Source organism: Pseudophryne corroboree, chromosome 6 (assembly GCF_028390025.1).
Source record: "Pseudophryne corroboree isolate aPseCor3 chromosome 6, aPseCor3.hap2, whole genome shotgun sequence".
In the NCBI taxonomy this organism is placed as follows: Eukaryota; Metazoa; Chordata; class Amphibia; order Anura; family Myobatrachidae; genus Pseudophryne; species Pseudophryne corroboree.
In genome coordinates, this window is record NC_086449.1 from 190,420,604 (window position 1) to 190,434,603 (window position 14,000).

Genomic DNA, 14,000 nt, shown 5'->3' on the forward strand with positions numbered 1-14,000 from the left:
CTCAGAGAAAGTTGCATATTATAAATGAATACATAATATACGTATGACATGTATATGATGGTGCCATAACACTGGCAAGAGCATCAGCGCCCCCAAGCCACTGCGGGGTCTGCAGGGGCTGATGCTATGCCACTGATGCAGTGTGGTATCATCATGCCCGACATTCTGGGAGGAGAGAGGACCTGCTGCACAGCCGATGCCCAATATATTGTTATATATATTGGCATTTCGGTGTGTGTGTACGGACGGACAGCCGACCGCCCGTACACAAGCTGCAGCAGCCGGTGGTGACTGACAGCTGAACTGGACGGGTGTGTGTAAATGCCCGCCCAGTTCATGACGTCAGTCCCTGACGGATTCAGCTGTAGATATATCTGCAGATCAATTAATCTGCAGCTATATCTGTACATGTGTACACAGCATTAGCTGCCACCTGTAAAAATATTTGATAAAACAGGGTGTGGATTCTACACTAAAAAGGTCTATAGTCAATAGGTCTACCACTAATGGTAGACATGCAGTAGGTCCACAGCGTCAAAAGGTTAACAGGGTCAAAAGGTCGACACAGAATAGGTAGACTGTAAGAAAAGTCGACCGGGTCAAAATGTCAACATGTAAATGGGCGATACAAAAAAGGCAGACACTATTTTTTTTTTTTCTGGGGTGTTTTGTCATTTTTCTGCCACAAAGAAGCCCCATTAGTGGACCACGTTAAATCAAATGGATTTAGCCAATTTGTCTGAATGTCTGTTTTCCAGTGTTTGGGAGCAAATGGTCAATTGTCATTTGCCCCCAAACATTATCAGATTTTTGTACCAACCAGAAAGATTGGACAGACAATCTTATGCTGGCCATACACTTGTGCAATGCCACACGACGCAACATCGCGGGGCATCGCACCAGCAGTTCAGGTGCGATCAAATCGCACCTGAACTGCCAAAGTGGTTACCGTGCAATCATGCGATAGATCGCATGGTAATCACGTGATGGGCCATTTTCCAAGTGATTTCTCTACTGTGCAAATGACCGCTGCGCCATTTTCACAGTGATTCCACAGTGCTGCTGACGTCGGCGTGGGACTCCGGAGGGGTAAGTATTCACAAAATGGACTCAGGAGATACGCCAGTGTGTATAACTCAGAACCTGGCCCTCAGTGTTTTAAAATAGCATGTGCTTTACACAGAGATTAAAATAACTTTACATTTGATTATATTGTCTGTATAAATAAAATAAAGAAAAGTAGAATAAAGCATGTGTGATCTCTCTCTCTCTCTTCTCCATCAGGCACATGAATGCTCTGTGTAGCACATGTACAGCTGTGCAGCTGCTCTACCTGCGTGACACTGTGCTGCATTCCCGCAGCTGCAAGGTGTGTCCCGGCATCAGAGCTGGGGAAAAGTTCTCAGAGGAAGTTCCGCCCACAAACTTTTCCACGCTGGAGATTGGCCCATCGACTGCCAGTCTGGATCATGTTTTGCAATCTCATTGGAGGGGAGAAAGGGAACCGTTCACAGCCAGAGGGAAAGTGTAGGGAAAGGAAAGTGAGTGTAGGAGGCAAAGTAGAGGGAGTGATAGGTAACCACATGTGGAGCTCGCTGCGGCTGGCATGAGGAGACAGCTGGCTGGGGGCTGCTGCAGGTGAGGTGAGAGAGAGAGGGCAGCCCGCAAACATGAAGAGTCTGAAATCCAGGCTGAAGAAGCATGAAGTCACCATCACAGTGAGTGCAACAGTCTGGCTGGGAGGGGAACACGGGGACTGGGTTCAACTTCAAAGGGACATGAGAGTAGGAGCAGTGCTGGATGGCTAGGGGTCATCTCCATTTATAGCCCTACATCCGTTTCCAAACCATAAGGCAATTACAAATCAAATGCACCCCTGAGCATCATGAGCTGTCTACTCCTTATCGTGTCAACAACAAGTATCTTAATTATTAATAGATGAAAATAATGCATGCTGCCTATTCACTATGCAGGGTGACTCCCAGCCAGAACATACAGCCTGCAGCCAAATGTTCTGCTCAGTACAGTAGCCCACTGTGTCTGGGGACCTTTAGAAAGCAGCACAGTAGTGGGTGGAGTTGGGTTATCAATTTCCTTTTGCAGAATCCTTTGACCATCCTGTTTGTAATGTTGTTTGACTGGACTGGCCAGCCAGGCTCATTTCCAGTGTGTCACAGCCATGGTAACACATTACATGACCTGCTGTGAGCTATGTTTTACTGAGTGGCATCACTGTTCCATGCTGAGATTTGGGTGTATGCGTTATTGCATTGTATGTGCTATGTGGATTATATGCAAGCCAATCAATGTAGAGTGTGTAAAGCCAAGGTGTCCTAATTTGTTTTTAGGTCATTTTTTCAATCATGTGTCTCCTTGTTGAAATGCATGTGTGCAAAATGTGCTATTGTGTATGTTGAGCAAGAATGAATTCACATTTACTTTTCATTCCCTGAGAAGGGCATGTCTGTTTTAATAAGGGCATAAAAAAACGCATGTACTTTATACCCAGAGCAGAACTCTGAGCTGTATGTCACCCTGTAGCCTGGTGTAGCTCACTTCTATATGAAAAGGATACAAACCAGTTGCCTGGAGAGTAATCCGGCACACCCTGTGTTTTGAAATTCTCTCTTTCTGTAAAAGCCGCCAATTTATTTTCTATCAGTGCCAAAAGTTCTCATTGATATATATTCCCACAATTCCTTTTTTTTTTTTCTTATCTGTTTTCTCAGCCTTTTCTTACCATGTCCCCTGTATGTTTTACAATATGTGATATCTGATTGTTTAATAAACTGTATCCGTTCACATGGTCGACCATGTTATGGTCGACAGTCATTAGGTCGACCACTATTGGTCGACATTGACATGGACACATGGTCGACACATGAAAGGTTGACTCATGAAAAGGTCGACATGAGTTTTTTTTTACTTTTTTTTCTTTTGGGGAACTTATCCATACTTTACGATCCACGAGGACTACAATTGGAACGGTAATCTGTGCAGAGCGAAGCGGTAGCGGAGCGAAGGCACCATGCCCGAAGCATGGCGAGCGAAGCGGTGCACTAATTGGGGTTCCCAGTCACTACGCAAAAAACGACACCAAAAAAAGTAAAAAAACTCATGTCGACCTTTTTATGCGTCGACCTTTTTATGCGGCGACCTTTTTATGTGTCGACCTTTTCATGTGTCGTCCATGTCGACCATGTCAATGTCGATCAATAGTGGTCGACCTAATGACTGTCGACCATAACATGGTCGACCATTCATACCGGAACCTTAATAAACACCACCACTTCTGTTCTAATACAGTACATCTATGACTATAACTATGTACAGTAAGTGCTAGCTGCTTCCTAGCTATTTATTATTCTGTTATACTGTGAAAAGTTTTGGGGCTGATTCAGAGGTGGACCCTAATGGCAGAAGCCACAAGATGCGTCTTAAGTAAAAAGATTCCCACTGCCGGCTTCTCTGATCCATTGCCAAGTCTGAAGATGCAGCATTGGAGCTTCTGCATGAACATTGGACATCTGAGCACCATCACTGCCAGGACCAATGAGGCTGTGTCCAAGGATGCAGCCGCTGCTGCACACCCAGATAACGAGGCCACTGCCATAAATTTTTTAGAACGATTACCGTTGTTGCCCCATTTTGGGGCTTTGCATGCAACATTACAGGATCTTATCTGCACAGTCAGTGTAGCTGCTGTGCAGATCATTAAACATCAGAGATTTACGTAAATATCAGATTTACGTGGATCTCAGAATTAGGCCATGAAGGCAGAAAGTTAAGTAAGTAAGAAATCATAGTTCTACTATGGGGGGTATTCAATTAGTGCTGTTTTTTATGACCAGTCTCATTCAGTCCTATTTTTAGGTCGAATTTACATTTTACCTACTCAATGCCCAAGCGTTTTTTTCGACTGGCGAAAACCACGTGTATCAGCGAATTCACCACTGATGCACGTGTTTTAGCGAATGTGCGGGTGTTTTTGGTGCAGTTTTCACCCATGTCGATTCGAAAATGTATAAAAAAAAATGGCGAAAATGCCTGCAATTGAATACTCTGTGTCGAATTAGTGACGTTTTTCGACCAGTGGAAAAAAAAACACTTAATTGAATAGCCCCCTATGCCGTTACACCGTCAATAAAATAGTAAACAAAACATATTAATGTAAAAAAGATCCCAATAGTTACCATGGGCAGAATTCAACAGTTGGCGCCCAACGGAGCTATTCAATTGTAGCTCCGTTCTGGTGCGATCGAGTACCAGCACCAGCACTTCAGACCTGTTTAAGAGCCCAGACCGGACTTTTCCCATTGCGCCCATTAGTTTGGTCGGGTTTTTGTAGCTAAACACACCTTTTCTGGGCATTATCAGTGTGGGGAAAAAAACAAACACATTGCTCCCTGTGGTCTCCCGTCACTATAGACATGAGATCGTGCGCGCAAAAACAATTAAATTACCCCCTAATTTGTTAGCACATAGAATAAACAGAAAAATTATCCAGCATGTTTTGATGCTTATACAGAGAAACAAATGAAGGTTTGTACCTGTAACTGTACCTGAGCCCTCCCTCACCTTCTCCACCTTTTGAGGTCCACACTATCCGCCTCTTCTACCCCATTCACCTCCATATGGCAGTGATCTACCACCCCCCTGGCCGCTGTTCACCTTTCCTTGACAACTTTGCTGCCTGGCTTCCCCACTTTCTATCCTCCGACCTCCCCTCTATCATTTTCGGTGACTTTAACATTCCTATCGACATCACTAATGCAGCTTCCTCTAATCTACTTGCCCTTTCCACCTCCTTTGGACTTTCTCAATGGTCCTCCGCCCCTACTCACAATCTCTGCCACTCCCTCGACCTTGTCTTCACCTACCGATGTGATCTCTCTGATTTCTCTAACTCTTCCTTCCCTCTCTCTGACCACCATCTGCTTTCTTTCACCCTCTCATCTTCCCCTCTCCACTCCACGCCCAGACCCACCATCACCAGACGCAATCTCGGGTCTCTCAACCCCGCTATCCTGTCCTCCCTCAAGACCTTCCTCTCTCCTCTTTCCACTATGACTTGTCCCAACCAGGCCGCCGCCTTCTATAACTCTTCCCTTACTGCTGCTCTCGACTCTGTGGCCCCCTCTCCTCTGTCCCACTCCGCCGCTCCAAACCCCAACCCTGGCACACCAAACTTACACGATTCCTACAAAAATGTTCACGCTCCGCAGAACGCTCCTGGAGGAGATCCCACTCTCTGGCGGACTTCCTCCATTTCAAGTTTATCCTCTCCTCCTATAGCTCTGCTCTTTCTCTCGCCAAGCAATCCTTTTTCCAAGCACTTATCTCTTCTCAGTCCTCCAGTCCACGCTGACTTTCAACACTCTCCTTCGCCCCCTCCTCCTTCCCTCCCCTCCTCCCTCACTGCCACTGACTTTGCCTCCTTCTTCATCTCCAAAATTGAGGATATTCAAAATTACATCTCTTCCCGTCCCCCCTCCATCCCTCCCCTCCATCTATCCCACCCTGTCCTGCTTCCGTCCCACCTCGGACAAGGAAGTCCATTCCCTCATTTTATCCTCCTCCACCCCCCCCTCAACCTGCCCCTTGGACCCCCTCCCATCTTCTCCGCTCCCTCCCCCCCACTACCTGCTCCCACCTTGCTCACCTCTTTAACCTATCGCTCTCTACTGGCATCTTTCCCTCACTATTCAAACATGCTCTCGTGTCCCCTATTCTCAAAAAAACCAACCTCGACCCTTCATCACTCACTAGCTACCGCCCCATCTCTCTTCTCCCCTTCGCCTCCAAACTACTTGAACGACTGGTCTACAGCCGCCTCACAAGCTACCTCTCTGACCACTCCATCCTTGATCCACTACAATCTGGCTTTCGCCCACTCCACTCCACCGAGACTGCCCTGGTGAAAGTCACCAATGACCTGCTTTCGGCCAAATCCAAGGGCCACTTCTCTTTGCTCATCCTTTTGGACCGCTCTGCTGCCTTTGACACCGTGGATCACCCTCTCCTCCTCCGCACACTCCAAAACTTTGGCCTCTTTAGCACCGTCCTTGACTGGTATACCTCATACCTCACTAACCGCTCCTTCTCTGTGTCTGCCTTCGGAACCACCTCACAACCTTCCATCCTTCCTGTTGGTGTCCCTCAGGGTTCTGTCCTAGGCCCCCTTCTGTTCTCCCTGTACACCTCTTCCCTGGGTGCGCTCATTAACTCCTTTGACCTTCAATACCACCTTTATGCTGATGACACACAACTCTACCTCTCCTCTCCTGATCTGTCCCCCTTGTCCTCTCTCAGGTCTCCAGCTGCCCCTCTGCCATCTCCTCCTGGATGTCTGAGCGCTCTCTGAAGCTCAACATTGACAAACTGAACTCATTATTTTTCCCCCAGCCAGAGCAACACCCCCTACAAATATCTCTATCACTGTTGACAACACTATCATCTCCCCCGTTCCCCAACTCCGCTGCCTGGGCGTCACTCTTGACTCCTCCCTCTCCTTTGCAACCTACATCCAAGCTCAGGCGCAATCTTGTCGGTTCCAGCTAAGCAACATTGCTCGCATCAGGCCATTTCTCTCCCAGAGTGCAACTAAACTTATCCACTCACTGGTCATCTACTGCAACGTTCTCCTCACTGGCCTCACTTGCTCCCACCTCGCTCCCCTCCAATCTGTCCTCAATCCGCAGCTAGGCTTCCTCTCCCGCCGCTCCACTTCTGCCACTCCCCTTCGACAAAATCTACACTGGCTCCCATTCCCCTACCGAATCCTCTTCAAACTCCTCACCCTCACATACAAGGCCATCTCTAATTCCACTGCTCCCTACATCTCCAACCTCCTCTCCCTTCATACTCCCTTCCGCCCACTACGGTCGGCTGATGACCGTTGCATCTCCTCTGCCTTGGTCACTGCTTCCCATGCACGAGTTCAGGATTTTGCCCGTGCTGCACCCCTTCAGAAGGGGTGCAGCACGGGCAAAATCCTGAACTCGTGCATGGGAAGCAGCGCTCCCCCACTCCATTAGACTCTCCCCAACCTTGCAAAGCTTCAAACGGGCACTGAAAACCCACCTATTTATCAAAGCGTACCCCTCCAATGCATAACCTAGTCCTTAGGCTGCTCCTCCATCCCCCTGCCCCACGCCTTGAACATCTCTGCTTTGCTTGCATACCGCCATCAGGCTTCCTCCTGCTTGTTTGCACCGCATGTCATCTGTCTGTCGCCCCTCCCCACTAGATTGTTAGCTCTTCAGAGCAAGGCCATCTTTCCTCTTGTTGTCTAAGCCCTCTTCTCATCACATTTCACTCAGCGACCATCTTTACCTGCTTTTTCTCCGACTGGTAAAGGCTCCTCTCTATCTATGGCCGCCAGCCCCAAGTAGTACAATGATTACTCCCTTGCTACTTATATCTAAGCTGTATTATGTTTTGAGAATTGTGGTGCTCTTTGTTACATAAACTCCATTTTTGTTATTTTTCTCTGACGTCCTAGTGGATGCTGGGAACTCCGTAAGGACCATGGGGAATAGACGGGCTCCGCAGGAGACTGGGCACTCTAAAAGAAAGATTAGGTACTATCTGGTGTGCACTGGCTCCTCCCTCTATGCCCCTCCTCCAGACCTCAGTTAGAATCTGTGCCCGGCCAGAGCTGGATGCACTTAGTGGGCTCTCCTGAGTTCACTAAAAAGAAAGTATTTGTTAGGTTTTTTATTTTCAGTGAGATCTGCTGGCAACAGACTCACTGCTACGTGGGACTTAGGGGAGAGAAGCAAACCTACCTGCTTGCAGCTAGCTTGTGCTTCTAAGGCTACTGGACACCATTAGCTCCAGAGGGATCGAACACAGGGCCGACCTCGATCGTCCGTTCCCGGAGCCGCGCCGCCGTCCCCCTTGCAGAGCCAGAAGACGGAAGATTCCTGAGAAAATCGGCGGCTGAAGACTCCGGTCTTCAATAAGGTAGCGCACAGCACTGCAGCTGTGCGCCATTGCTCCCACAGCACACCACACGCTCCGGTCACTGGTGGGTGCTGGGGGCGGGGGGGGGGGGGCGCCCTGGGCTGCAATTAGTATACCTTAAGTGGCAAAATGCACATAATACAGTTCTAAACTGTATATGTGCCTAATCCCCCACCATAATTATTATTAAAAAAGCGGTAGAAGCCCGCCGCTGAAGGGGCGGGGCTATCTTCCTCAGCACAGCCAGCGCCATTTTCTCTTCACAGCTCCGCTGGAAGGACGCTCCCCAGGCTCTCCCCTGCAGTATACACTACGGAAAGGGTAAAAAAGAGAGGGGGGGGGCACATAAATTTAGGCGCAAATTGTGATATAAGCAGCTATTGGGGGAAAATTCACTTTGTGTATAGTGTAAATCCCTCTGTTATATAGCGCTCTGGTGTGTGCTGGCATACTCTCTCTGTCTCCCCAAAGGACTTTGTGGGGTCCTGTCCTCAGTCAGAGCATTCCCTGTGCGGTGTGTCGGTACGGCTGTGTCGACATGTTTGATGAGGACGCTTACGTGGAGGCGGAGCAGGTGCCGATTAGTGTGATGTCGCCCCCTGCGGGGCCGACACCAGAGTGGATGGATATGTGGAAGGTATTAACCGACAGTGTCAACTCCTTGCATAAAAGGTTCGATGACGCAGCTTTGGGACAGCCGGCATCTCAGCCCGCACCTGCCCAAGCATCTCAGAAGCCATCAGGGGCTCAAAAACGCCCGCTACCTCAGATGAAAAATGTGTTGCACATTTCTGACAACCCGGTTACCACAAAAAAGGGTATTATGTTTGGGGAGAAAAAGCAGCCAGTGACTTTTCCCCCATCTGATGAGTTAAATGAATTGTGTGAAGAAGTGTGGGGTTCCCCAGATAAGAAACTAGTGATTTCTAAGCGGTTACTAATGGCGTACCCTTTCCCGCCAACGGATAGGTTACGCTGGGAGACATCCCCTAGGGTGGACAAGGCGCTCACACGCTTATCAAAAAAGGTGGCACTGCCGTCTCAGGATACGGCCGCCTTAAAGGAGCCTGCAGATAGAAAGCAGGAGGCTATCCTGAAGTCTGTGTATACACACTCAGGTACTATACTGAGACCTGCTATTGCTTCAGCATGGATGTGTAGTGCTGCAGCAGCATGGTCTGATTCCCTGTCTGATAACATTGATTCCCTTGACAGGGACACAATTTTGCTAACCATAGAGCATATTAAAGACGTAGTCTTATATATGAGGGATGCACAGAGGGACATTTGCCGGCTGGCATCTAGAATTAATGCAATGTCCATTTCTGCCAGGAGAGTATTATGGACTCGGCAGTGGACAGGTGATGCTGATTCTAAAAGGCACATGGAGGTTTTGCCTTATAAGGGTGAGGAATTGTTTGGGGACGGTCTCTCGGACCTCGTATCCACAGCAACAGCTGGGAAGTCGACTTTTTTACCTCAGGTTACCTCACAGCCTAAGAAAGCACCGTATTATCAAGTACAGTCCTTTCGGCCTCAGAAAGGCAAGCGGGTCAGAGGCGCGTCCTTTCTGCCCAGAGGCAGGGGTAGAGGGAAAAAGCTGCACCAGACAGCCAGTTCCCAGGAACAAAAATCCTCCCCTGCTTCCACTAAGTCCACCGCATGACGCTGGGGCTCCACAGGTGGAGCCAGGTGCGGTGGGGGCCCGTCTCCGGAACTTCAGCGACCAGTGGGTTCGCTCACAGGTTGATCTCTGGGTTCTACAAGTGGTATCTCAGGGATACAAGCTGGAGTTCGAGACGTCTCCCCCTCGCCGTTACCCTAAATCAGCCTTGCCAGCTACTCCCGAGGACAGGGAGGTAGTACTGGCGGCAATTCACAAGCTGTACCTCCAGCAGGTGATAATCAAAGTTCCCCTACTTCAACAGGGACGGGGTTACTATTCCACAATGTTTGTGGTACCGAAACCAGACGGTTCGGTGAGACCCATTCTAAATTTGAAATCCTTGAACACTTATATAAGGAAGTTCAAGTTCAAAATGGAATCGCTCAGGGCGGTTATTGCAAGCCTGGAAGAGGGAGATTATATGGTATCACTGGACATCAAGGATGCTTACCTACATGTCCCCATTTACCCACCTCACCAGGTGTACCTCCGATTTGTGGTACAGGACTGCCATTATCAATTCCAGACGTTGCCGTTAGGTCTGTCCACGGCACCGAGGGTATTTACCAAGGTAATGGCCGAAATGATGATACTCCTTCGAAAGAAGGGAGTTATAATTATCCCGTACTTGGACGATCTCCTTTATAAAGGCGAGGCCCAAGGAGCAGTTGTTGGTCGGAGTAGCACTATCTCAGGAAGTGCTACAACAGCACGGCTGGATTCTGAATATCCCAAAGTCGCAGCTGGTTCCTACGACGCGTCTGCTGTTCTTGGGTATGATTCTGGACACAGAACAGAAGAAGGTGTTTCTCCCGGAGGAGAAGGCCAAGGAGTTGTCATCTCTGGTCAGAGACCTCCTAAAACCAGAACAGGTGTCGGTGCATCACTGCACGCGAGTCCTGGGAAAGATGGTAGCTTCTTACGAAGCAATTCCCTTCGGCAGGTTCCATGCAAGGATCTTTCAGTGGGATCTGTTAGACAAGTGGTCCGGATCGCATCTTCAGATGCATCGGCTGATCACCCTGTCCCCGAGGGCCAGGGTGTCTCTGCTGTGGTGGCTGCAGAGTGCTCATCTTCTCGAGGGCCGCAGTTTCGGCATACAGGACTGGGTCCTGGTGACCACGGATGCAAGCCTCCGAGGTTGGGGGGGCAGTCACTCAGGGAAGAAACTTCCAAGGACAATGGTCGAGTCAGGAGACTTCCCTACACATAAATATTCTGGAACTAAGGGCCATTTACAATGCCCTAAGTCAAGCAACACCCCTGCTTCAAAACCAGCCGGTGCTGATTCAGTCAGACAACATCACGGCGGTCGCCCATGTAAACCGACAGGGCGGCACAAGAAGCAGGATGGCAATGGCAGAAGCCACAAGGATTCTCCTATGGGCGGAGAATCACGTGATAGCACTGTCAGCAGTGTTCATTCCGGGAGTGGACAACTGGGAAGCAGACTTCCTCAGCAGGCACGACCTCCACCCGGGAGAGTGGGGACTTCATCCAGAAGTCTTCCAGCTGATTGTAAATCGTTGGGAAAGGCCACAGGTGGACATGATGGCGACCCGCCTCAACAAAAAGCTAAAAAGATATTGCGCCAGGTCAAGGGACCCTCAGGCGATAGCTGTGGACGCTCTAGTGACACCGTGGGTGTACCAGTCGGTTTATGTGTTCCCTCCTCTTCCTCTCATACCAAAGGTACTGAGGATAATAAGAAACATTCCTACGCTGATAAAAGCTAGGAAATATGTGACCGCACAACATTATCACCGCATATGGCGAAAATATGTTGCTTGGTGTGAGGCCAGGAAGGCCCCTACAGAGGAATTCCAGCTGGGTCGTTTCCTGCACTTCCTACAGTCAGGAGTGACTATGGGCCTAAAATTAGGATCCATAAAGGTCCAGATTTCGGCCCTATCTATTTTCTTTCAAAAAGAACTGGCTTCACTGCCTGAAGTTCAGACGTTTGTTAAGGGAGTGCTGCATATTCACCCCCCTTTTGTGCCTCCAGTGGCACCTTGGGATCTTAACGTTGTGTTGGATTTCCTGAAATCCCACTGGTTTGAGCCACTTAAGACCGTGGAGCTAAAATATCTCACGTGGAAAGTGGTCATGCTATTGGCCTTAGCTTCGGCTAGGCGTGTGTCAGAATTGGCGGCTTTGTCATGTAAAAGCCCTTATCTGATCTTCCATATGGACAGGGCAGAATTGAGGACTCGTCCCCAATTTCTCCCTAAGGTGGTATCAGCGTTTCATTTGAACCAACCTATTGTGGTGCCTGCGGCTACTCGGGACTTGGAGGACTCCAAGTTACTAGATGTAGTCAGGGCTTTGAAAATTTATGTAGCCAGGACGGCTGGAGTCAGGAAAACTGACTCGCTGTTTATCCTGCATGCACCCAACAAGCTGGGTGCTCCTGCTTCAATGCAAACTATCGCGCGCTGGATCTGTAACACGATTCAGCAAGCTCATTCTGCGGCAGGATTGCCGCATCCTAAATCAGTAAAAGCCCATTCCACAAGGAAGGTGGGCTCTTCTTGGGCGGCTGCCCGAGGGGTCTCGGCTTTACAGCTTTGCCGAGCTGCTACTTGGTCGGGTTCAAACACATTTGCTAAGTTCTACAAGTTTGATACCCTGGCTGAGGAGGACCTTGCCTTTGCTCATTCGGTGCTGCAGAGTCATCCGCACTCTCCCGCCCGTTTGGGAGCTTTGGTATAATCCCCATGGTCCTTACGGAGTTCCCAGCATCCACTAGGACGTCAGAGAAAATAAGAATTTACTCACCGGTAATTCTATTTCTCGTAGTCCGTAGTGGATGCTGGGCGCCCGTCCCAAGTGCGGACTTTCTGCAATACATGTATATAGTTATTGCTTAACTAAAGAGTTATTGTTATGAGCCATCTGTTACTGAGGCTCAGTTGTTGTTCATAGTGTTAACTGGGTATGGTTATCACAAGTTGTACGGTGTGATTGGTATGGCTGGTATGAGTCTTACCCTGGATTCCAAATCCTTTCCTTGTTGTGTCAGCTCTTCCGGGCACAGTTTCCTTAACTGAGGTCTGGAGGAGGGGCATAGAGGGAGGAGCCAGTGCACACCAGATATAGTACCTAATCTTTCTTTTAGAGTGCCCAGTCTCCTGCGGAGCCCGTCTATTCCCCATGGACCTTACGGAGTTCCCAGCATCCACTACGGACTACGAGAAATAGAATTACCGGTGAGTAAATTCTTATTATTTACTGTTATGGTAAGTTTTGTCTCCCTGTACTGTCCTTTGTACGGCGCTGCAAAACACTTGTGGCGCCCTATAAATAAAATGTAATAATAGTTTAAATTGTATTATCCCCAATAGACAAGTTATATTATTTCTACCTGACATAATTGTGCAGTATGGGTGTTAATATATGAATCCTGTCCATCTCGACCAAATATGTAATCACTGTATAGGAAAATTACAAGCGCGTTCATATATCTTGTAAAACATACACAGGAGGGAGAAATTACCTGACCTCTTCAGCAGGTCTTTTTAATACTGTAGAATACCCCTTGGTCATTCCCATGTCATGAATTATGCACATTTTAAGAGGATTAAATACATTTGACTTTAGTATAATAAGTGAGCGCCTATGATGGCATGCTTTAGTCAGGGTGTGCAAGTTCGTTAAAGTTAAAATGTAGTGATTCTGTATGTTTGAAGTTTGCTAAGTGATGTTCAGAAGATTGAGAATTCTGGTCCTACATACTGTAGCTAAAGATGATCATACCCAGACATACTGTAAAAGATCTGGTGACCAGAAAACCCCCAGGTCCATACACTCGCATGCTGATAGTATTCATCATCTACTTTCATTTTGGGACATTTGATTCAGTTATTGGGGCAGATGCATTAATCTGGAGAAGGCATAAGGAAGTGATAAACCAGTGATATGTGCAAGGTGATAAAGGCACCAGCCAATCAGATCCTAACTGTTAATTTACATATTGGAGCTGATTGGCTGGTGCCTTTATCACCTTGCACATAACACTGGTTTATCACTTCCTTATGCCTTCTCCAGGTTAAGACATCTGCCCCATTATTTGTTAGCAGATGGGCAAAACCGTGTGCACTGCAGGGGGGCAGATATAACGTGCAGAGTGAGTTAGATTTGGGTGGGTTATATTTCTGTGCAGGGTAAGTACTGGATGCTTTATATTTACACTACAATTTAGGTTTCAGTTTGAACACAACCCACCCAAATCTAACTCTGTCTGCACATGTTACATCTGCTCCCCCTGCAGTGCACATGGTTTTGCCCATCTGCTAACAAATTGGCTGCTACAATCAGGCTTGTCCACTGCTGAGCTGGCAGATGTAGACTACCAGGGATTTTCTTC

General features: G+C 48.2%; 1 protein-coding gene across 2 annotated transcripts in view; it reads left to right on the forward strand.

The window, feature by feature from the left end:
- Positions 1-1,509: 1,509 nt before the first annotated feature.
- UACA (uveal autoantigen with coiled-coil domains and ankyrin repeats) overlaps positions 1,510-14,000 on the forward strand; it is a 137,689-nt gene continuing 125,198 nt past the window's right edge. For both annotated transcript variants that reach the window (XM_063925503.1, XM_063925504.1), the window contains exon 1: positions 1,510-1,718. In XM_063925503.1, coding sequence (XP_063781573.1) covers positions 1,671-1,718 — 48 coding nt within the window. In that variant the 5' untranslated portion in view covers positions 1,510-1,670. The remainder of the gene's footprint in view (positions 1,719-14,000) is intronic.